General features: G+C 39.9%; 1 protein-coding gene across 3 annotated transcripts; it reads left to right on the top strand.

Annotated features, from left to right (window-relative positions):
* The first annotated feature begins 9,466 nt into the window (after positions 1-9,466).
* Positions 9,467-19,602, top strand: LOC148026517 (uncharacterized). 3 transcript variants are annotated; one of them, XM_087690967.1, is made up of 12 exons: positions 9,467-9,604; positions 10,299-10,694; positions 11,084-12,115; positions 12,629-12,854; positions 13,163-13,339; positions 16,065-16,140; positions 16,584-16,634; positions 18,162-18,396; positions 18,499-18,591; positions 18,761-18,853; positions 18,996-19,088; positions 19,177-19,602. In XM_087690967.1, the coding sequence occupies exons 3-5, from the start codon at positions 11,902-11,904 to the stop codon at positions 13,230-13,232; spliced, it is 510 nt and encodes a 169-aa protein (XP_087547093.1). In that variant the 5' UTR covers positions 9,467-9,604; positions 10,299-10,694; positions 11,084-11,901; the 3' UTR covers positions 13,233-13,339; positions 16,065-16,140; positions 16,584-16,634; positions 18,162-18,396; positions 18,499-18,591; positions 18,761-18,853; positions 18,996-19,088; positions 19,177-19,602. The 3 variants fall into 3 exon arrangements, with proteins under 3 accessions (XP_087547093.1, XP_087547094.1, XP_087547092.1); XM_087690968.1 differs by lacking the exons at positions 16,065-16,140; positions 16,584-16,634; positions 18,162-18,396; ... (2 more) ...; positions 18,996-19,088; positions 19,177-19,602 and adding an exon at positions 14,081-15,008; XM_087690966.1 differs by lacking the exons at positions 12,629-12,854; positions 13,163-13,339; positions 16,065-16,140; ... (4 more) ...; positions 18,996-19,088; positions 19,177-19,602 and having other exon boundaries at positions 11,084-11,888.
* The last annotated feature ends 4,765 nt before the right edge of the window (positions 19,603-24,367 follow it).

Below are 24,367 nucleotides of genomic sequence, written 5' to 3'. Positions count from 1 at the left end.
TTCTACAAGTTGTCATATTTGACCCACTTATAGATCAACCACTTGTTGGATCCCATGTATATTTTCAAGAATGTGGGTAGCTTACTATGGGACCACATCACAGGAAAGAGAGACACTATAGGGGCATGAATGGATTTGAAGGAGGTAGGCAAGATGGAGGCACTTTGGCTGCAGTCGAGTGCTGATGGTGGTTGCTTGCAGCTACCTCCCACTTCTTGAGTATTGTCCACTAAATAAAAGTGCATTATGATTTAAATTATCAAGTCTATCTGCACTCTGATGGGTATGATGCGTTCTCTCAAGTCCATGTTTTCTAAAGACGACCAATTATTAGGGCTAAAATCCCATGATTGGCATAAGATATATCAAGTTTGTACTACAAATGGATTGTAAGTGGCTTGCGCATTTTGCTATTTGGAGTCTAGTCATTGTTCGTAATGCTTCTTCATTCGTGGCAGTTTGTACTACCAATCTCACGATCGCGAGATGCCTCACTCCACAAATACATGGGGCAATTTACAGGTTGTCAAATTTAGTGCAAAATGGAATTATATTACCGTGCTTTGCTTGATTTATATTGATAATGCTAACATCAATTTTGTATGTGTAGGTGATCTTTGTGGATATTTGGATCCATATGATGAGTTGAGGGATGAGTGACGAGGAGCTACAGGAGATCTTTACATGTATGTCTCCAGATCAAATGGCTTGATTCAAAGATATGGCAGACCAGGAACTGTCTCAAACACCATCAGGTCATTCTGTTAGATCTACTTCGATGCGATCTGATGTTTCGGTTTCGAGTAGACAAGGTCGATGCTCCAGACTTAGGCCGAATGGAGGGAGGGGTTCTAGGGGATGCTATAGAGATATGGATGCAATGAGCTTGCATTCAGCTTGGGATACAGGTGCTACTCCTTGCTCTTGTGCGGGTTCAAGTGTGGCTTAGGTGGTTGTTGTGGAGGTACTGACGTAGTATCTCAGTCTCCTCATTCTACTGGAGTTGTGTCACCTATGGGATTTATCACACCTGTGGGGATGTCTACTCCAATCACTCCACACCCATCTGCTGGTAGCTGTTGTATGGGTGCTACTCCGAGAGATAATACCCCCGTAGATACACCAGATGTATAGGGGTCTCTTGGATATGCCCATGAGCGTGGTCGCAGGTGAGAGAGGATACATCTTAAGCATACCTGAGAGGGGTATGGATACCTTGTAGATGATAGGACAGGAGCCGTCATCATGAATGATGAGGGGAGGAGGGTGATGGCTCATATGAGAGAGTTGTGTCAACAAGTTTTTCAACACAACATCTTGGATCATTTGAAGAACATACCGGAGGGGAGAAACGACTACATAGTAGCATCCTTGCATGAGGAGTTCATGTCACACAAACGATTGCACACATGCAAGGCACATAAGAGTGGGGCCTCAAAGCCTGAGTGGCTAGACACATATGAATGGCATCGACTTAAGGAGGAGGCTACAAATTCTCTAGGATGTTGAAGGCAGTAACGCGAGGTGGCGAGGGCATGACTAGAGGCAGAAGTGGTCCATCATCTTGGGAGTGGCGGCCACAGGATTTATCTGGAGGACTTTGTAAGTTTTTCTTTTGTTCTGCTTGCTTATGTTTTTGCAATAGCCCTTTTACTGACAACCATGTTTCTAATAGTTGTATTTTTTTTTCTTTGCAACACTCCATTACAAACTGTGATCCCACTGGCCTAGAGACTTGATATGCAGAGAGACAAGGTCTCATTGCATTGATCACTGATTCTATGGATGCAATGGCCCAATAATGTCAAGATTGTGGGAGAGAAGGAAGGAGTCTCACTTGTAGCTTTCTTGCTTGCACAATGGGGGAATACACACAAGGGTGGAGGCTGAAAACAGTTTTCCTCTTCTTAGTTGTGGAAGCCAAAAGAACTCACTTACAAAGAAATAGAAGAACCCTGGATATGGGTCTCAAACCAAACTCAACTAACTAAGGTGGCATACTAACTGAGCCACGAACTAGAGTAGATAAGGATAGCTATCATGTAGCTATTATTCAGGGGCGGTGTACCAACCGCATCTGCAACTGACAAGTCGGTGACATAAATACACAACGGTCACCCTGGCGTATCACGAGTGGAGCTCGATATCTCAACAAATAAGTCACTCATCTTTCTTGTCTATAGTTACTAATTTTAATTAAAATGTGTTATCGTATGGTGGACTGATGTGTAGTTGTTTCTTTTTTTGCAGAGTCTGTTTGATGCTCCTTTGCTACGGGACGAGCTTTCGAATGGTGAGGATCTACTATCGCTTTCATTATGCTATCTTGTATTTATTTTATGTATTAGTCTTATGTATTTTTGCATTCATTTTGACGAGCATTTTGATGAGCATTGTACACTTTACTGTAACGCTTCTGTATGGCCCAAATAAAGCACATAGTATTATTTGTGGCAAGGCAGCTTGCTCCCATGCCACAATTTTTTTTCCATGTAACCATGACTATTAGAGTCTCAAATTTACTACATGTGTCACTATTAGTATCGCATATCATCATTATCAGCGTCACATGATAGCAACGCAAATATGACGCCTATAGTGATGAATATAATGACAATCCTATGGCATTGCTAATATCGACGTTTTTTGCGACGATGGAGAAAAAAATTTATGAACATTTTTGTCACTTTGAATGTCGGTATGAGACCTGTATCTTGTATGGTTGCATAGTCAGAGTTAAGCTTCAAGAGGAGTGTTGAGATGGCATGCTCAACACGTGCGGACTTTGATAATGGATCACCTAGCTACATGGTTCCACATGTCTACACTTGACACATTGTAATGTGTCCCCCTGTCCGCTTGTGGCACAAGGAACTTTCAATTGTTCCCCACATAGGCAATTTGGTGAAATATAGGAAATTCTCCAATATTTCCTATGTAGACAAGTACGTATTCCCCATTTATAACTAGGAAATTGCATTCCCTACATCTTATAATAGGGAATATAGAGCATTCCCTACATTTCTTTGAAAGTCCCTACGTTCCCTACATCTTATAATAGGGAATATAGAGCATTCCCCACATTCCTTTGAAAATCCCTACATAAGGAATTATAAGGATGTGATTCCCTACTTTTATGTAATAGGGAATTAAAGGTAAAATGAGGATAAGATAAAGATGATGTTTATCACAATTCTCTATTTCTCAATTCAAGTTGATAATGATGGTTTCGAGAAGGTAAGGACAAAGGTCACAAGAAACTCTAAACCACTTACTATATAGAAAGTTCACATTATAACTAGGAAGATTACTAACCAAACTAGGAAGAATGTAGAATTTTCTAGTTATAACTAGATAATTTTGCCATCACTAGTCTCTTCTAACTAGTAACATCCTTTTCCTAGATAGTATCTAGAAAATTGAAGCCCTATCTAGCAACATTATCTAGCAAGTTATTGTATAACTAGTAATAATATCAACCTAATTAGAAAATTTTACTTTTTACTAGTCATAACTAGCAAGTACTATCCTCTAACTAGGGAATTATAGATATTCTATCAAATTAACTTGGAACTCATGATTTTTCTAGGTATAATTAGTAAATAAATATTGATTGATTAGGCATTTACATTTTTATAATACTTACTCACAGCTAAGCTTTTCACATTGACACAAAAGCAAGACCACAATTGTTGAAAGGTAATCACAATAACAAAAAAGAAAATTAAAAGAAAGATGTTTAGTACACATGAATAACACAAACTGTGTGGCCCCAACAATAGAGTCATTGCATTTAGCAACAATAACACTTACAATGTTGAGCAAAGTACATGGCCACATTGACCAAGCATATATCATGGCTATGACATCCATCTTATTGCAAAGCTCATGATGATATTAGTGAGAAAAAAGCATATTACACCAATGGATTAAATAGAAACTCCACACACTAACATCATATTCCGTACTTTCCAAATGAGCAACAAGAGCAAACATTCAAAGTGCATGGCAAGGAAACCACACAATCATATATACCCCATCATGAAAATTAGATAGCCATATTAAAAAGGAAAGCACATTACCAAGTGCATGACCATATTGGTCATGGAAGTGCACATGGAAAAAAATAACCACCAAGGCAAAGCGCGTAGCCATATTGAGAAAAAGCTAAATTGCATTGCCCAAAACATGTGGCTATAGAAAATGAAGCAAACTACATTGCTAGTTGTATGATGAAATATTATCACCTTTCAAACTAGCACTAAACTTATAAACTTCATGTCTTAACACAAAAATATAAGTACCAAGGATTCTAGTGATTGCCAACTATTGTAGCTAGCTCTATGTGGAAGCTTGCAACATGATAGATGGGAAGCTACTTTAAGGTTCACTATGAGGTGACTTGAATAACAAGAAGGCTACACCTAAATAGCCTTACAAGGGTGGAATTATATTACCTTTACAAAGAACTAGTGCTCCAAAACAAAGAAATCCTCATTGGATATTCTCATTTTATTAGGGTTTGAAGTTGAGAAATTCCATAGAAAAGTATCGATGGGAGCATATCAAATTCTCACCAATCTCAAAGGTAGGTGAAATAATTCAAACAATGTAGAAACTCTTGCAAATTCTCAATGGAACATTGAAAGTGCATCATAATAAAAGGAAAACACAAGAGGAAAAGAAGAAAAAATTAAGATTGGAAAAATTTTGAATTTATCTTTTGAGAAAAAATAAGAGAGCTAAAAGAAAAGCATGCTTTTTGTGCTAAGAACATGCTCAACAAGGCCAATATTAAAATAGAGCACTATAAAAAGCAAGGAGGGGAGGAAAGCATGTTGGGCTATTCTCTCCTATACATCTTAAACCTTCCATGTTGGGTAAAAAACCATAGGTTTGAATCTCTACAAGAGAGGCTGAACCCCTAGAGGATCTTAATGTACTCTCCATGAGGATTTCAATCATGCTATGCATTTGGCAATTCAAAAATTATGATGTGTGCAATCTTGTGTAGCAACTTCTCCTATAGGCACCTATTTGGCTAGTATCATCTTGTGGTCATAACAAACATCAAGTGTAACATCCATGACAAGTCTATTTATGCTACCCTCTAATCCCTCCTAACTTGCTCTAGCCCTTATTCCTATAAGTCAAGCCTTAAAGGTAATTCAAAGCTCCCAAAAATCTTGGAACAACTCAAGAAAATTCATGAGCACTATCATATCCCTTTTCTACCCTTAGAAATAATAGACACATGAATTTTTAGCAAGACCATTCATATATACTTGTGAAGATCATATCCCAACGACTATATTTATGGCCCCAAAAAACATTATTACGAATATTTTAAAATTACTCTATGAAATTATCATTTTGTCTAATTATAACAAATATTTTGAAATTATTCTCTAAAATTATTGTTTTTCATGGAACAATCTGACAAAATTTTTATCATTGTAGTTCAAGCCATTGGCATTTCCATCCCAATATGCCTTAGCATCCTATAAGATGCCAAAATACTCACTAGTGGGTTGGGATCCCATGATCTTTTAGGAGATAGGTGTTTTTGATTACATGAGTGCTTGAGAAGGCAAAAGGCCAAGTGATCCTATTATATAGGATACCTTTAATGCTGAGGGAAGCTTATCATGGCTCTAAGTTAATAAGTTCCCTACTGTGTGTTGTTGACAGAAGTAGTGTAATCACATACAACCCAATCTTATGGGGTTGGAAGCTCATATCCTAGGCTAGACAATTGTTTTCTCTGTAGGGAGATGGATTTTATACTACTTCATGGAATTGTGTTTTTATATATTATCTTTTGTGCAATAGAATGTTGTTTTTCAAAGTGTTTGTCATGTGCTAGATGTTGTGTTAATGGACCCTATGTAACATGATAATAAAAGGAAGCTACTTTTTTATGTTGTAATAGTATGGTACCTTTGCTAATTAGATAAGTAAAATAAATCCCATCAAGGAACGTGAGAATACCTCAATCCTAATGACCAATCATCTATGGCTAGATGGACCTAATAATTTGGGTAGCTTTTCTAAACATTAGATGGAGTTATTAATACATGATCCTCCAATTCAGTAGGATATATATGAGGCTCAACTTCATTTTTGGGGGGCTAATGTGAGATGATGCCTTATCGGCAAGGGGGTCAACATTTTATTCTCTTCCACTTCTCACTCTCTTTGAACCAAGTGCCAAGGTCATTCACCTTCTTATGTGCAACCAGATGGTGCGAAGCTGCAGAGCAAGAAGGATGCAGTTCCTGCTGTATATGTTGATTGCCTCCATATTGTCGCCTCCAAATTGCTGAGCTTTGCAACCTCATCCAGAGTTTGGAACGTACCATACATCCATAAGCCGGTTGACAACAGATTATTCAAAGGCAGTATAGGTTGGTTGTATCTTTTGAGAAACTTTGCTACAATCTTCATGCTCAAGGTGTGCCAGTGGCCAATATTAAATGAAGATCATTGTAACTTCAGTTATGCTTTTGCATGTCTTAGACATTGTGGATTTATGCAGCTATTGTGACTTGTACATTCATAGTCTATCATTCCTTTGTCAACTTTGATGTCATTGAGACATGAGATGATCATTCAGCTTCAATCAGTGCAGCAAAATTTGCTTATGGTGGTTTCAATTTGCTGAGTGACACGGAGTAAGCAAGGGGCTTCCTATACCATTAAGAAGACACTTGGTCTCCCAATTCTTTGCCAACAATAACTTACCAATATTGTGCAAGTAGAGAGGCAACTAGTAGATGTATTTGATGAAAGTGTATGAAAGTTTTCCAGAGCTATCTGGGGTTGTGACTAATGTGAGCAAAAGCAAGCTCATTTACCTAAGATTGAATGAGTTAGCAAAGTTGCTAAGGGATCTAGGCTTCCAAGTAGTAAAATTGGAGCTGTAGTTGCTTGATTCTAAAGAATTTGGGTGTTTTCAAGATTTTTAGCATCAGACCTTAATTACTGAGCATATGATGGAGGAATTTATTTGATTATCTTGTACATTATGTATGTTGTGAGTCAAGTAACATGTAATAGTGTGACAAAAAATACATGCACAGGAAAGGCCTAATTTTGGCATCATGAATCCAGTGAGATTAATGAAGGTTGAAGATCCATAGCCTAGATTATCATATAAGACACTAGAAGTGAAGTAGGACTCTTGTTTCACCGTGGAATATGCCTCCTGGCATCAATGATCCTAATGTGATTGAGTTGCTAGTCAATGTAGAATTATCTCTCTTCTTGGTTACAACCTTTATATGCAAAGAACGTGGGTGCTTTGCAAAGGAATGGAGCTAAGAAGTACCCAAGGAGAAAAGAGTGAAGATAAGGAAGAACTTCATGCAACATAGTCACAAAAGAAGTAAAAAGAAAAAAGCTCATAGATTGAGAAGGGTAAATCCAAGAAAACAAACAACCCTCAAAAGGAGGAACCCAAATCCTAGATATGTCAAAGTTAAAGCAAGATGGAAACAAAGAAATTACTTTCATAAAACTTTTCATAAAACCCAAATTACTTTCATAAAACTTTTCAAATCATAAGTGAGGTTGGAAAAACTTAAAGCTTGAAATGAATAATAGAGAAAGATTAAAAGATGGAGTGCCATCAATGTTATGCAAAAAATTAAAAGAGATATGTTCAAGATAATAATTAGGAATATTATTTGAGTCCTTGAATATTGATGAGTTAACTACACTTTTATAATAACATACCAACAATGGATCGTTAGGTTACTTGTTGATATTTAAAGGTGCCAATGTCAACAACTTGTGCTTAGGCATGCCCTTTATCAAGAGAGCATGCATATGTTTGGGTTGGGGGCTTTATATGCTAGTAAGTTTATAACACTCCTTTACGATTGTTCATATCTATCATAGGCCAAGTAACATGCATGTGTTTGGGTTGGGGACTTAATTACTGAGCATATGATGGAGGAATTCATTTGATTATCTTCTACATTATGTATGCTGTGAGCCAAGTGACATGCAATAGTGACCAAAAATACATGCACAGGAAAGGCCTAATTTTGGCATCATGAATCCAATGAGATTAATGAAGATTGAAGATCCATAGCCTAGATTATCGTATAAGACACTAGAAGTGAAGTAGGACTCTTGTTTCCCACATTGTAACTAGGGCAATGGCCAACAATTAGAGAGGGATGGTCAATGCCAGCTTGAGTTGATCCAGACCACCTATAGGTGGATACACCTGAATTTGTGTGTTATCTTAAAGATAACAACTAAAAAAATTTAATGACGCCCTTTATGTAGTGATTAATGCTTGCAAATCTAAAGCCTAACATGCAATTATCTATATCTTTTTCTATCAAAATAGCTTGAAGAAATTCTAGTAAATGACTAAAGCATGTGTACAATTCTAGATCACTAGGAGGAGACTTAGCCTCATTGCATAAATTCATGTAATGTATTGTTCACCACATTGTCCTCTGAACATAGTCCCCTAGCATAGTCCTTTGAGCTTGGTTCATGCAGGCTATCTAGTACACTCCTCAACCTATCCTCTTGAGAAGCTTGGTACAAGTAGGTTGTGTGGTAATCCTCTTGAGAAGCTGGGTACAAGTAAGCTGCTTTGGGTTTCAATAAGCATCCATCTTAAGTAGTAGCTTTGAGAATGATGTCATTTTTGGGAGAGGGTCATGCAAACCCCCAAATAAATGTCTTGACTCACTGATGCATGAGGTGCTTGCTACATTGAAGCCACTTTGTTGGGCTCAATAGATTTTCAAGCTCGCTATTACATGAGTGATTAACCAAACAACAATAGTACACAATGCATTGCTTAAATGTACACCTAATTCATACAATTCACATCCATGTGAGTAGTTAAAAGTCTACTATTAACACCCTTATCATACTATCGGAAAGAAATACAAGCATAGAATAAACTCTTGATGGGTTTGTTAGGAATGCTTTGATAAATGGGAAGTTTGCTTATGAGGTTGATTAGGAATTGAGTAATTTACCGCGGGGTATCTCAATAATAACGTCAGGACGAAGTCAATCACACAGCATGATGTAGAGGGATCTATATAAAGGGTGTCCGATATGTAATAATATAAAAAATAATCATTAAGGACCTATCTCTCTTTCCGATTGTCTGTCTCTGTTTGCACACGCAGTGCGAAAGGCAGGAAAATGGAAATCATGTTACGCTGATTTCTAATGCATGAAATAGAGCCGCTGAGGGCGAGGAACGAGGAGCTACAGAAGAACGTGGAGAGGCTCGAGGGGAGGCTGAGGGCAAGGGAGGAGGGCGAGGGCGATAGGCGGGAGCTAAGGGCGAGGAACGAGGAGCTAGAGAAGAGCGTGGAGAGCCTCAAGGGGAGGCTGAAGGCCAGGGAGGAGGAGCTAGAGAAGAGCGCGGAGAGCCTCGCGGACAAGACGCGGGAGCTGAGGGCGAAGAACGAGGAGCTGGAGAAGAGACTGGAGACCCTGCAGATCAGGTCTGGCTGCAGTGGAAGGCCAAGGTGTAGGCCCTCCGGTTCGCCCTCGTCTCCAAGAGCCCTGATTCCCATGTCAGGCATCTTGTGAAGGACTGCATGAGCAACTATTTCAGGTCAGGCTTCACACACTTTTTATTTGTTGCATTGCTTGTGGATTGCATTAACTTGTATTGAATTGTGCCGTTGCGAGACTCTTAGGTCCATAAGCCCATACAACAAGAAGAATTCCTTCATTATTCCATTTTTCCCATAAGTCCATACGACAAGAAGCATTCCTTCACAATTCCATTTGTCCCCATGGCCTGCATTTCAGCAAATGAAAACTTAGAAATTTTCAGCAACACATCTTGTGAAAGAGAACAGAATAAACATATAGCGATGGTTGTCCAGGAGAATTGCCTGACACAAATGTACTCTAAGCTAGTATTAAAAAAGCACTAATAATATTCTATTTGAATTAGATATTGCATGACTTACCTTCATTGCATTAGGGAGCCATGTACAGAGTACTTTCAGTACACAGTTGGTAGTCATTCTATCCAAACATGCACAGAATACTAATCTAAACACGCTCAATGGCTTACTTTCATTGCCTCAAGATGGGCTTATTGATTGCTCAAACCATTCAAACACTCTAGCTTGTTTCTCAAAGTTATTCTTAGCACATATTATATCTCTTCTTTCCAAAACTCTCATCAGGAAAATTGTCTTGACTAACAGCCTGGCTTACACATATTGTGTCTAGTAAGTAAAACATTCAAGCTAAAATGATAAATTTCAGAGAATCTGTTGTATATACGTGTGTAGGTGATAGAGTGACATTTCAATCCACTTTTGGGTGGCCAAGAAGAGAATGCAAGTATTCTTTGGCTTTACTATGTTTGATTCTTTCTACTTGCCCCCACTAAATAGAGTTTTGTGTTGAGGCATGTTTTCTAGTATTGGTTAAAGTTTTTTCCTGCAGGGCGTCATTCCTCTGCTCTTGAAGCAGCATTTATGTGGATAGGTGCTTGGAGGCCCACATCAGCTATAACACTCGTGTACTCAAAAATGGGTATTGATGTGCAGAAGCATAATGGTTGCATAAGCCATGATGATGTGACATGCCTGTTGTCAAAGACATAGTTAGCTTCAATGGATGCTTTGCAGCATTACATGCACCAGGCAGAGATGGAGCTTTCAAATCAACTAGCAACCATGAAGGTGAACCTTTGCTTCTTGAGTTTTCTGTTGCAATTTATCCTGTTTCTACCAAGCCATTTTGAAGCTGTCTACCATGGTCTGGCATGATGCACACAAGAACTTTTCAACAAATTCTCACTATACTTTCCACATTGTGAATTACGACAACATCATGAGCTTCTGCAAGGGAGGGACCACATACCTAGCTCAGTGTGGTTGCTCCCTGCCCCCGACCAGGTATGTGGTCCCTCCCTCACAGAAGCTCATGATGTTGAATACTATAAGGAAAAACAAGGGAAAAGATCCCCTTTTCCCAGTGACACAGGAAAGTGTCTAAAGCTACTTGTGATTCATAATATTCTGGCTTTTCTAGGTTTGCTGAGCCTAACTACTACTTTGGGTTCTTTCAGATGCTTATTGCAGATCAAAGCATGAAAGAAGCCATAGGGATTGGGAGCTCTTCTTTCATCATGTCACACAACATAGTGCAAGGACAACAATTAATGGAGTCAAAGCTTGAAACTTTGAGTTCGATGTTAAAGCGATCAAACTCTCTCAGGCTGCATACCCTCCAAGAGCTACAAAACCTGCTGACCCCAGTACAGGCAGCCCATTGCACACTTGCAGCCTTTGAGCTGGTTTTTTCTTTGAAAACATTGGACCTAAAAACCAAAGCAAAGATGGAGGATGATAGAGAGAACCACCAAGTATTGTCTGTGTCTCCTCCCTGTTCTGCAGATGCTGCTTGCAGACCACCTTATTGCCAGGGAAAATATCATGCTGATGGAAGAGAATCACCAGTGGCTTATTGCAAAGAAGCCGCATTACTTGATGGAATCAAACACACATTAGCTAACTATGAAGAAACCATCTTACCTGATGACCAAGTATATACTTCAGCTGGTGCAGAAGAAAATGCATGTACCTGTGAAGGTGAAGACAGGAGAGGGATAGAGCATGTAGATTGGTTGAGTTCCACAGCTTGCAGTAAGCCTGCATAAGTCCAGATTATAAGCTTGTGCATGGATGAGCTATCATGGGCTGCCATGTGTTTCAAAGTGCTCACAGCAATTGCAGTCATGTTTTTCCCACAGCAATTGTAGTTATGTTATTCCCATCAAGCTCTTGCATGAGTTGAGATAGAGTGATTACTAGACAAATCGACATGTTGCTTTTTCACTGATTTCCTGATTTCTTGATTGTGGGCGAGAACCAGCAGGCATTTGACATGCAGGGAGACAGTGGCAGCCTAGTACTGATGCTTGAGGAAGGCAAGGAAAAGCCTAGCCCTGTGGGAATAATATGGGGAGGCACAATGAATCGTGGGTGCCTGAAACTTCAGAATGGAGATGCACTTGTGAATTGGACAAGTGCAGTGGATCTTGGGCGCCTCCTCAACTGTCTTCAACTTGATTTAATCACTAGCGATGCTGCTTTGGAAGGTAATTTCAGGAGCTTAGGCCACAGTTTGTCAATGTGCTCTGTTGTTTGTATCTCTACACATTGAGAAGATTTAGACAAATTCCCACTATAATTCCCATTGGAATTACGGTGACATCATGAGCTTTATGAGGGAGGGACCGCATACCTGGCTAGGTGCTAGGTGCGGTTGAGGGTAGGGGGACTGGTGGCCTAGGGTAGTTCATGATGTTGAGCACTATATGGAAAAACAAGAGAGATCAGCCCCTTTCCCCACACGGGAACATGTCAAAAACTTCTTGACATGCTAGTATTCTATATTGCTGCACCATTTTTTGATAATCGGTGTAGCTCGAAGTCCTCGAGAATATTTAATAGAAACATGTGCATGGTTTTCAGTTTAACAAAATAAGGAGAATTTCAGTGATTCAGGATTTCAAAGGTGTGCTGAAGCTAAGGAGTTGTTAATGTTAGAAGTTAGTGTTTATGCATCTCCTCTCTTGAAGATAACTGTCCCTTTGAATTGCTGTCAATAGGGATTCCAAGTGCAGGAGAATCAAGCTCACGGTTCTTTGGCACCATGCAATTTGCAGAACCCAATCAGCATGCCTTTGAAAGTTCGAAGGTGAACAAGGGAAGCAGATTTCTCACTATGGAGAATAATCATGACCTTCTTCAGGCTCATGCTGCAAGTCGGACTGATGTGTATGCCCCTGACATCGCTGTTTGGCTAGCTTCTCAGGAAGCAGGACATGCTGTAAGGTAGCAAGGGATTTCCTTCTGTCTTCCTATATGTCCTTTCTAATTGATCAGTGTTTTGTATTTTTCTCCTGGTAAAAGGCTGAAGACCTGTCTACAGCATGCATCTTGGCCAAAGAAGAGTTTTAAACCTTAAGTCAGTATGCAGCTGCTTAGCCAATTCTATTTAAGCTTGTAGGAAAATTTTGATCTCTCTTAGTATGAATGAAGGACCAAATCAAGGCTCACCACATCAAATACTTTCACGATTGACAGCATCAAACTTGCTATGAGTTTGTCCTCTTTAACTCTCATCTACATGTCTTTTGTAGCAAGAGTTTGTCCTCTTTAACTCTCACGGTTGACCAGCTGGAGGCATATGATGTGATGTTGATGTGGTAGAGTTCTCTTACTTTGGTATTCCAACCACAACCCCTAAGCAAGAGGTATACACAGAGCTGGCTGAAGGTTTAAGGGGCAATGACCCATCCATCGGTCCAGGATCTCAGGTAAAAAGCCAGTGAATAACTTCAAAGTTTGAATACAAACTGCTTGTCTTGAAATTTAGTCATTCTATAATTTTACTTTTGTTTTGAGGTGTGCATCTTACAACCAACTTTCTAAATTTTATCTCAAGGATCAGTTGCATAGCCTTAGAGCATGGTCATAATCTGGATGTGTCTACTCTTTTGATGTCATGCTTGTGGTCTTAGTTCAATTTTCGGATCAACTATAGGCCCTTTTATGTAATCAAGATTGATGTCTTATATTGGTCTTAAAAACTGTTTAGTATTTTTTATTTAATTGAGTTGTATAAACTAGCATATCAAATGAGGGCATTTGATGCATTATGATAGTGTACAGTTTAGTGGCAGATTGATATGTCTACATTGATATTCGAGGGGCATCACTCTCGAATCTATCATCATTTTGTTTATCGATATACTCAATTGCAGCATGATGATGTCCATATTTGTGTATAGAAAATAGAAATGACCATCTCATGTGTTTTTATGTTTTTGGTGTCATTAGATGTTTTCCGCACATTTTTCCCCTCCTTTCCATAAACTTTGAGAAATGCTGAGTGTGTGTACATGCTTCATCATATATCAATTAAACAACTGATGGTGTTTTTTACACTGTAGAGGTGAAGATTGGCAGATTTTTAGTTGCAATATATGTAAATAATTGTTGCATCATTACTAGTTTGAAAATTCTGATACGTTTCTCTCTCTGGTGAATTTCACAAGTTGCAAGTCAGGAGACATTTGGTACACTTGGAGCCATAGTACAGAGTAGGACAGGGACTCCTCAGGTTGGGTTTCTGACAAATCGACATGTTGTGGTTGATTTGGACTACGCCAACCAAAAGACATACCATCCTCAATTGCTTCGCACTATACCTGTGAGGCCGTAATCCTCAACTGCTCGAATTGAAAGCATTGTCGTGGATCAAGAAAGCTTCCTGAAGGGCGCTTTTTAAGTGTTTTCTTGCTCGCTTCTGGGTCCGCAGGTGGCAGCCTCAGCATCAGCAGTAGGACAGATGCTGATGGCTTTCCCCAGCGGTCGCATCTTCCGAGATCCCTGCTGTGTTGTGCCAATCAGATCATCCCCTTGGTAGCAGCAGTAGCTCTAGCACCGGCACATCCAGCAGCACCGAGATGTATTTCTCCAGAGAGGAGATCGACAGGTGCTGTCCATCCCAGCGAGATGGCATCAACGTCCAAGCAGAGACGTTCCTCAAACACTCCTAGCTAGCACCACCTCGTGGTAAGCCCTGCTGTGATGCTTCTCTACTGCATCTGGGGGAGATGGCGGCACTGGAAACAATGGTAATGGCACCGATGGTGGTGATTCCCGCAGGAGTTCCCCCTTCCGAAGCTGTAAGAGAAGGTGATAAGGTACCTAGGGAAGCCGTTCTGAGGCAGAAGCAGGGGCCCAACTGGGTGTTCTTGCCTTCTATTTGTTGGCATAGCAAGGGCGAGAGGTCGATGGTAGGGACCTCGTGCAGGACGATTGAGGCATCACTATAGGGGCGATGGGGAGGGGGCAGTATGAAGGGAGCAGGGACGTGATCGGCTTGATGAAGATGATGATCTGCATGGCCATGGCCGTCTTTTTCTTCATTTGCCCCTGCCCCTACCCTCGCCTCTCTGCCTCTAGCGGCAGCTCTCTGTGCAGTGCACATCTACAACAGGGCGACTACAGATCTCAGTACCGTGCTGTGAAATCTCTCGCAAAAAGGATAGTACCATGAATTTCAATGTATCATATGCTCCAGATGGCCTATGTGATCCTGATGATCCCTCTTCCTTTTGGGAGTATGAAAGATCACCCTTCAACATGCCTGGATTTGCATCCTAGAATGGAATGCATGATTTCTTGGCACGTTCATAGAGCACATCAACTGTTGAGGGCTGCACATCCTCATCCCAGTTGATCAACTCACAGAAACTTGATTGTGCTCCACTCCATGAGCTCAAACAAATCAACCAAATTCCAGTGTCACACAGTTCTCAGCTGTCACCGAGCTTCGCATTGGATAAATGCCATGCTCCATCTGATTTGTCTCCTTTGATTCCTAAAAGAAATCACTCATATTTTGCTTATACTGGGTACAGTCCTGGAAGCTGTCATTCTACTCCAAGAAGGCTTGAGGAGCTAAAGACTTGGCTGTGGATGAGACGAGAACAACCATTTGTTTTCATGAAAGCGGGTAGTTGCTTCCATCTAAAATCATGGTTGGAGAAGCATTTGGAGTGCCTGAGAAATCTGGTCAAAACTGCATCATTCAAAAACTAGTTCAAAGGCCGAAGAAAACAGAAATTCATAACAAAAAATGCTCGATTGCAAGCAGCCTTGTCTGCTACTATTGTTACAGCTAGAATAGTAGCTTCAACATCAAATGAAAGAGATGCAAAGCTAGGCTTAGCTTTGGCCTCAGCTGCTGCATTATTGCAGCCCAGTGTGCTAGGCTTAGCTTTGGCCTCAGCTGCAAAAAGAAGATGGCTCTAATCCTTACAAGGAAGTGAGCTCATTCCTTTACACAGAGTTTAATCTTGTCATTTGAATGAATATGTACTTGGAATGGGCAGAGATTAATGATGCATTTGCTTACCTTTCCAATTCAACATCTTAACTTTGCAAGAATGTAGTGTAGCTCCTGAAGTGGTTTTACTATGTGCCTTAGCAGTATTTTGTTAACTAACTTGTGGGGTATTATTGCCCGTGTAGATGGTGGAGCTTCTGGTCCGAATGGACTGTGCTGATTGTGAGAGAAGTGTGAGAAAGGCCCTGGTTAACCTCAAAGGTACAGGAATTTTGTTCACTTTAATATGTTATGCTGCATGTGAATGTAAAGAGATTTAAGGTGTTAATGAAGACTGTGACTTATGACGCTCGTTAATCAACTGAACTGATTTGGAGATCACCAAGATTAGCTAACCAACTGATGAGATTAGGGACGTTTATGTTGAATGGATCAGCCCAAACATTTCTGAATCCTCAAGTGGTTATTGCCTATCAATAGAGCTGTTTGAGGTGTGTTAAATCAAATGGGCAAGAGCTTCAGGATGGGTACAATATATTTTGCCTCTCCCATGTAGGTTAGCAGAATCATACAATGCTGCCCTTGCTATACTTCATGTTATTTCCATCTGGGTCTGTGGCTTTTAAGCATAGATCAAATCAATAAATTGTACATGTCTTATCACTATTAGGATGTTGCTAATAGGCTGATTTTTTTGCATGTAGGGAAATGTGATTGCTCATGGGATTATTGAATGGTGTGATGGAGCGCCTCAGGTAAGGAATTCTACAGTTGGCAAATGAAACTTGATTCTGCTCAAGCTAGAAAGAAGATATCTCTGAAAGAGTTGACTAGTTTTTTTTACCATTGTAGTTCAAGGTACAATGCTGCACTTGTTGCACATTAGCAAGAAATGGATCCCTTTTAAAGACTTTAAATTAGGCTTATTGGCCACTTGTTGCTTAAAGGCTTTACAAATAGCATCTCAATAATATCAGATGCTCTTTAAATCATGAGAGGAAGTGTAACTCTGCCAAGACCATAGCAAAGACATATTGTTTTTTGTATTTTAGATGACTCATGGAGTTAGATATAGAAATAATGAAAATCTTGAAGAAGCTTGAAGGAGATTGATGATGAAGTACTGAAACAGCAAAACACAGATCATGAAGTGATGTAATTTGCAGATGAAGCAGGGCAGATCTGAAATGCAGCAATTGAGATGCTACATGGCAGTCCACAATAAGTGGTCAACAGGCTTGGAGTGGAAATGTAGCAGCTCGACAGGTCATGTTGGTTGTAGCTGACTTGAAAGATCTCAAATAGTAATAGTTGAGGTGAGGATGATGAATTAGGAGAAAAACTAGTAGATAGAACCACATGTAGACTGTCATCAGTAGTAGGTGGAGGGCAATGAATAGGCAGCAGCAGCCCCTGGATCAGCAGGTTGTGATGGTTGGTTGAGAGAGGAGCTCCCAAGCAGAAGCTCATGTTATTGGACACTATTAGGGGAAACCAAGGGAAAACAGTTCCCTTTTCCACATGGGAAAATTATGTCAAAAAAACTTCTTGTGATTGACTATATTCCATCTTGACATTTGATTTGTAGGCTGCAGGAATAGAGAGATCATGAAGAAAAAAACTTCTTGTGATTGACTATATTCCATCTTCAAAGTTCAGCTTGCGGCATTAACAGCCCCTAGTTGACAGCACTTTGGGGGAGCGCTTTCTTAGATTGGTCTCCTTGATCCACACTTTGGGGGAGCGCTTTCTCAGATTAGAAGAGATGAAACTGTAGATGCAGAGAGAGTCTGAGCGATTTCATGATGATCTGGAGGCTAGGCATACAAAGATGTTCCTAGAGTCCAAGAAGTAGATTGCTGAGATGTTTGCTTGGGCTCTGAGCAGCAGTAAGAAAACTGATGAGCTCTTGCTGATGATTGTCAGTATTTTGTTCATCATTTGATTATTCTAAATGTTTCTTTCTTCCAGCTGATTTTTGGGTCTTCATGCTACGTTTCATATCATTTCATCTATATTACAGCTAATGCGTTGAAATTATTCCACGCTTTGTTTATAAGAAATGTTTCGAGCTGATGGGATGATATTTCATTTCATTCTTATTCCAGCTGTTGAAATGTTCCAGCTGATGTTTCATTATTATTCTAGCTATTGAGTTGTTCTAGCTGATGTTTCATTGTTTCCAGTTGTTGTTTGTCTATTTTCAGTTGATTCGTCTGTTCAAGCTTATGTTTATTCTACTTGATGTTTTATCTATTCTAGCTAAGGAGCTGATGTTGCAGCTAATGTGTGCTCACTTGATGCACTTCTGGGGTTCCACTTCCGGTGTCTCGTGTCTCTCTTCTCTTCTCTCTTCCTCCATTCCTCGTCTCCCTCGCGCATTGTTCAACAAGAAGTTTGTAAGATGCTTCAAACCAGAAGGAGAAGTTGGTGAGCCCATAAAAGTATAAACAATGAATTCCTTGTTTTCACCTGCTCAATTTACTATTAGATGGTGTAAAGAACATGGCAAAAAAGGTATGCGTGTTTTGATGTTTTGATGTTTTACAAATGCGTGTTTTGATGTTTTACAAATGTCTCTTATGTTTCTAAACTTTGGTTTATTATGTGTACATAAAGGTAACAAAATCACAAATGATGGTACAAGAGATAATGGAACAATGAAAGCTAAGGAGGTCATTGGCCCTAATGTCTCTTCAAATCATGATACAGGTATATGTCTTTTGAAAATTAAAATTTGTACATATTTTACATCTTGCTTTATTAGGTGATTCATTTTGAGATTAACTAGCTTTAATTAGTCTCTTTGTCTAATTTAAAATGTTCATAGTTATTCATATTTTTAAACTTTGAGTAATTGTGTGTATATATATAAATATAGATTAAAGAACAACAAAAGGTGGGAAAAGAGGTAATGTAAGAAAGGGAGATCAGGAGGTTACTCGCAATAATGTTTCTTCAAGTCAAGATGCAGGTACCAACTTTAAGGATAAAAAACTTGTACAAATTTAGTGACCCAAATTGATACAAAATATCTAATTACTTTCTTTTGTGTTATTGAAATTTTTCATAACCTTGTATTATCGTGAGCTTTGGTTAACTCTATGTATATATAGGTAAACAAGTTACTAAAGATGACACAAGAGACAATGCAAGAAAGGAAGACATTGAGATTGCTTGCCTTAACACTTCTTCAAGCCAAGAATCAGGTATTACTAGCTTTCTTATGTTGATAATGAGTCATTTTTTGAAATGGTTATACTAACTAATGATATTTGATCACTTGAGTATCAATAGGAGTGATACGCATACCATCATATGATGATATCTATCGGCCACCCATGTTGAAATTTAGAGAAGAGGGTAGACAAACATTTATTACTTTGCAACATATTGGAGATTTAAGGGATAAAACAATCAAGACACACATGTTTCTTAATTAGTTTTTAGTTCTATGCTCCTTTAAAATTATTTTCATTTTACTTTTGGTTGCTAGAAGTAGATGTTGATGTCTTAATTTGTTTAATCTATTTTGATCATTAGATGTATGTTATTGATCCTTACTTGGAAATGATGACATTCTCTATGTAATTTTCTAGTTAAAAATTTATTGTGCAATTTCTTGTTTGATATTAGCATGTCTAAGAGGAAGGGAAAAGTAGATAAAGTGATAAGGAAAACAGAGAATTTCCACGGAATTCCCTAGTTGAAGGTACATATAAGTAGGGAATGTAAAAAATAGGAAAAATGAGAGATTTCCTAGTGAGAGTACCTAGGGAATCACCTCTAGAAAATTTTTCCTATATATGAAATATTTCCTATATAGAAATTATTCCCTACATAGAAAATTTTGTATTTTCCTATATAGGAAATATTTCCTATGTAGGAAAGGTCTTATGTGATTCCCTACTTATTCTCACTAGGAAATGTCCCATTTTCCCTAGTTTTTACTTTCCCCACTTATATGTATTTTCAACTAGGGAATTCCATGGGGAATTCTCTTTTTTTCCTATATGGGGATCGATTGAAAGTTCCTTGTGTGGGGCATGTCTTAGCAGCCCATTGGGAAGAGAGTCCAGAAAGCGTCGCCCAGCACTCCCAAGGAATGTCATGGGGTTTGCGATCTAGGTCTTCCCGAGTCTACCACGAAGCGGAAGCATTCCGGCCGTTCCCACTTACCGACCTAAATCAGGGTTTCCCTAATGGTCAAGTTCCTAGGAGATAACCACCATCAAGCCCCCAAACAAACTACGTTGTGCAAAAATATCAGGGTTGAAGCGGATTTATACTACACTTAGTGCAAGGAGAATGGGAAACGAGAGGGATGCGAAGCTCGACCTCTCTGCCTGTAAGGTATAGTCCCATTATGTTCCCCTAAAACAGTATAAATCAGAATTCTAGCTTTCTAGATTCTAGGTCATTGTTACCTTGCTGTTAATTCCTTTGAGAAAAGTTCCCGGCCAACCGGGACCACCCTTCCGTAGGACGGACCCAGGGTCACATCCACCGCACTTTCCTCGGGTTACTTTAGTTATCTAATTACCTACCACATTTAGTTTGACAAGCAAAAATAGCTTCCTTAATTAACCAATTAATCATTGGTTCCTTCACATAACTTAGGCACTGACATAGAAAAACAATGTTAAGCAAGTTCCTTTTCAACATTTGATCTTTATTTAACAGTCTTTGTAATACATCATATAATCCGTCCGAAGGCTATTCCAGCAATCCTCAGGGATCACTATTCCATGTTCTGCCCGTTGACTAGTATGTGGGCCTTAAGATCCCATCTCGAGTCACGTCGACCTCTTGTGCAGGATCCAGAGGTAAGGGATTTACGGCCAAAGCCTCCCCTGGCACCCAAGCGTCCTCCTGCTCCAAGCAGCACCCACGAAGAGATCTCTTGCAGCGGGTTTGGTCCACGTACCCGACGCGGTTAACAACCCCCTTGGATAGGGTCATGCAGACAGTCGAAGGTAACTGATACTACCTCTCCCTCCAGGCTTTCAACCTGAAGCATTAGTTGTTTTTCCTAAATTAGTTCCTTGAGCAAAGAAGTACAAACAGTGCTTCTAAGTGTACAATCACAAACATTCCAGCGGTCATTTGTACGGCCAACTGCTAAGATGTGAATCCTTCTCTCCGAATACATCCAGCATTCGATCCAGGATCAATTGGCAAGATCCCAAGGGTTTCATAAGCTGAGTTGCTTGTTTACCCTTTTTCCTTGGGTTAGGGTTTATACCATGTTGACCCAAATTGTCACTACCTTAGGTATCCTTGTGTCTTAGTCAATAAATCCTGGACAACCCCGTTGTCCTCACTTGATTGGTCAATTGCTTGCTAGGCAATTCATAACTCCCCTAACTTGGCAAATCAGCCCCAAGGAAGGGTGATGTAGCAGAATGACTATTCATCCTCTAAAAAATTAGACTTGTACTTAGAACTCGCCAACTTGTTCTAAGGAGTGGCAATACTATTTTTGTGATTTAGACACAAAAACATGGGACGTTGCAACTTGTTGCACGAGATAGGTGTCAGCACCTAACTTGTGGGATTATTTTTTTCATCACTCGGTATTGCTTGGTTAGGGATACCTTTGGTCAAGATCTAGGTTTGGGAGTCCTATTGACCCAATCCAAAACCTTGACCCTACTAGGCTGATAGTCGTTTAGGCCCTAGGGTTCCTAAACTCATACAGAGGTCTTGTATTTGATCAATTGATCCATAGGGTGAGAACCCTAGATCGTTCTTAGATGGGCGTTTAGATAACCCTAACATTCCATGAATGTGGGTAGGACCTTTGAGATCGGAAGTCTTAAATCGGCATCCCAAGTGCGATACTAGGTAGAATTTTATCATAGCTTAACCCTACCTAGCACCTTGAGGTGTTCGTACACAAACTATTTACGCCTTTATGAATCCCATGTGAGTTACACAATTACAAGCAAGTTACCTAATTGATCTAATTATTTTACGACAAGAGGTGATCTTTCCTTAGAGATGCAAATACTTTCCCTAAAAGATGTAAATGACTGCAAGATGTAAGAGATGTATCATTCCATGGGAGTATGCAACTTCAAACCATAGACCTTCTGCTTTTATGCAACTTATAGTGATCTTTCTTTTCCTTTCCCTATGTGATACTAGTTGACTTTCAGAACTACTTCTTGTAAATCCCACGTATATGCATCAAATTCAAGGCTTTAGTCTTTTAATGAAAATGCATCCTTTTCCAATTTCAAACTTTGATAAAAGAGCTTCTATGCATGGATGCATCATTCTTTCATGACGAGATGCTAATGATTACATGGTTGATTTAATCCTTCTTCTACTGCTTATTGCAACCTAAATTCTAACTAACATTGCATGCGAATTGCATAATATCAAGTTCATAAATCTTTTCCTTTGGGAGATGCACAATTTTTTCTTTTAACTTATGCATCATACATTTAGAATTGTAGCTACCCTTGGCCATGGAAGTGCAAGCAATTGCAAATATACGACATGCAACTAACTTGTAGATCGAATGAGTAAATAAATTTCCCAATGTATTTAAACTTACCTACGAGAATTAAACACATGCTTAATGCATCCTTTTCATGTGGGACTATTATCGAAACTTGGGCATTAAGAATCCGGGCGTTGTCTACTCGTGCACTCAGGGTGGAAGCTCTCGCATGTGCTCCTCTTGTCTTTTGCTTAGGAGCCATTAACACACTAGATTTCGACTCAGCGAACTTCCCCTTGACTTCCTTACGCATTTCAAGTCTCTCTGCCCGGGGTTCTCTTCTTCCGCATAGGAAATGGGGCCTTGCAGTCACGATTTTTAAAAATCGGGGAAGGCACGGGTGAACAGGGCTTATGGAAGCCTTAATGGAAGCTTCCAAATTAGAAGCTTCCAAGCTTCTGAAATAGGGATGACATGGAGAGAGAATGATGATTGGGGTTGATGATGAGGGAGGTGATGACGATGACAATAATGATGATGATGATGATGATGATGATGATGATGATGATGATGATGATGATGATGGTGGTGGTGAAGGCGACAGGCATAGCAACAGGCGGCGGCAGTAGACCTGGTGCTGGTGGCAAGGGTGCTCCTCACGGTAGCAATAGTATGATTTGTTCCTTCCTTCCCTCCTCTCAAGCTTGAGAGGGAGGGTTCATATAGCTTGAAGGGGGGGGTGGGGGGATAGCCACACACGTGGCAGGGTGCATGCCCTCCTCCCATGCCCCTCCACAACTCCACACATACTCCCTCTCCCTGCCATGCAACGGGTGAAGGAGAGGGAGTTAATACATAAAAAAATTTGTAAAAATTATCCCTTTTTTTCCCGTGAAGGGGTGTTCCTACGTGGAACTATGGCTTTTGAGCTACGGCTCCCCATATGCGACACATAGCTAGTGTTTGTTGATGCACGCGCAGGGAGCACTTAGCCCAAAGTTTTTTTTTGTTGTAGGGGATCACTCAAAATTGCTCTTGCACGGGATGTGCGGGGTATAGGGTCATTATTATTTAGTACGAAAATATTACATTCTCCCCCCCTTAGAGGAATCGAGATGTCCTCATCTCGAGAAGATCTGGGGGTATTGTTGGTTGAGAGTACTTTCATCCATCCAAGTGGCATCCTCTTCCGAGTAATCTTTCCACTGGACGAGGTATTCTCTCAAGGTCGTGGATCTCAAATGCCTCTCCCTAACATCTAAGATCCTGTCATGCCGTAGTTCAAGGACTCCTTGGCTCAACATTACAACTTGTTGATCATCAAGCACATGGCTAGGGTTAGGCACATACTTTTTCAATAGACTGATATGGAATACATTATGAACTTTTAGGTTCTCAGGGAGTTGTAGTCTGTAAGCATTAGGCCCTAGGCACTTGAGAATCTTGTAGGGTCCACAATACCTTGTACTTAGCTTTTTGCATTCACCCAAGGATAGGGAACTCTTCTTTGGACGTACGCGAATGAAGACCATGTCACCTTCAATGAAGGATCTGTCTTGATGTTTCAAGTCTGCGTAAGCCTTCTGTCTGTCGTTGGTAGCTTGGATGTCCTGTCTTATTGATTTGATTTGGTCATCCATGTCTTCCAGCATCTGCTTTGAAGCTTCAACCCTCAAGGTTGGATCCAAAAAGCTTAAAGAAGTATGACAATCGTGCCCATACAATGCTTGAAAAGAGGTCATCTGAATGCTTTGTTGATAAGAAGCATTGTAGGCAAACTCAACCAGTGGCAAATATTGAATCCACTTTTTGGGTTTGCGACAGTAGTGTGCCCTAAGCATATCATCAATGGCATGGTTGACTCATTCCATTTGACCATTGGTTTGGGGATGGTAAGCTGTACTAAAACAGAGTTGAGTTCCAATGGCCTCGAAGATAGCCCTCCAAAAGTGTAATGTGAAGAGAGAGTCACGATCACTAATGATTCTTCTGGATAACCCATGTAGTTTGAAAATTTCCTTGATGAATAACCTTGTG

The sequence above is a fragment of the Lygodium microphyllum genome, chromosome 13, assembly GCF_053477565.2.
Source record: "Lygodium microphyllum isolate KBCC chromosome 13, Lygodium_microphyllum_v1.1.10, whole genome shotgun sequence".
Taxonomy (NCBI): Eukaryota; Viridiplantae; Streptophyta; class Polypodiopsida; order Schizaeales; family Lygodiaceae; genus Lygodium; species Lygodium microphyllum.
The sequence above is the reverse complement of the archived record's forward strand: the minus strand, read 5'-3'. Positions and strand labels throughout refer to the sequence as shown.

Excerpts from the sequence above, each read along its gene's own strand:
- LOC148026517 (XM_087690966.1), top strand. The coding sequence starts at position 10,626 with ATGGATGCTTTGCAGCATTACATGCACCAGGCAGAGATGGAGCTTTCA. Across the intron at positions 10,695-11,083 it reads ATCAACTAGCAACCATGAAG|ATGCTTATTGCAGATCAAAG; the intron begins GTGAACCTTTGC and ends GGGTTCTTTCAG.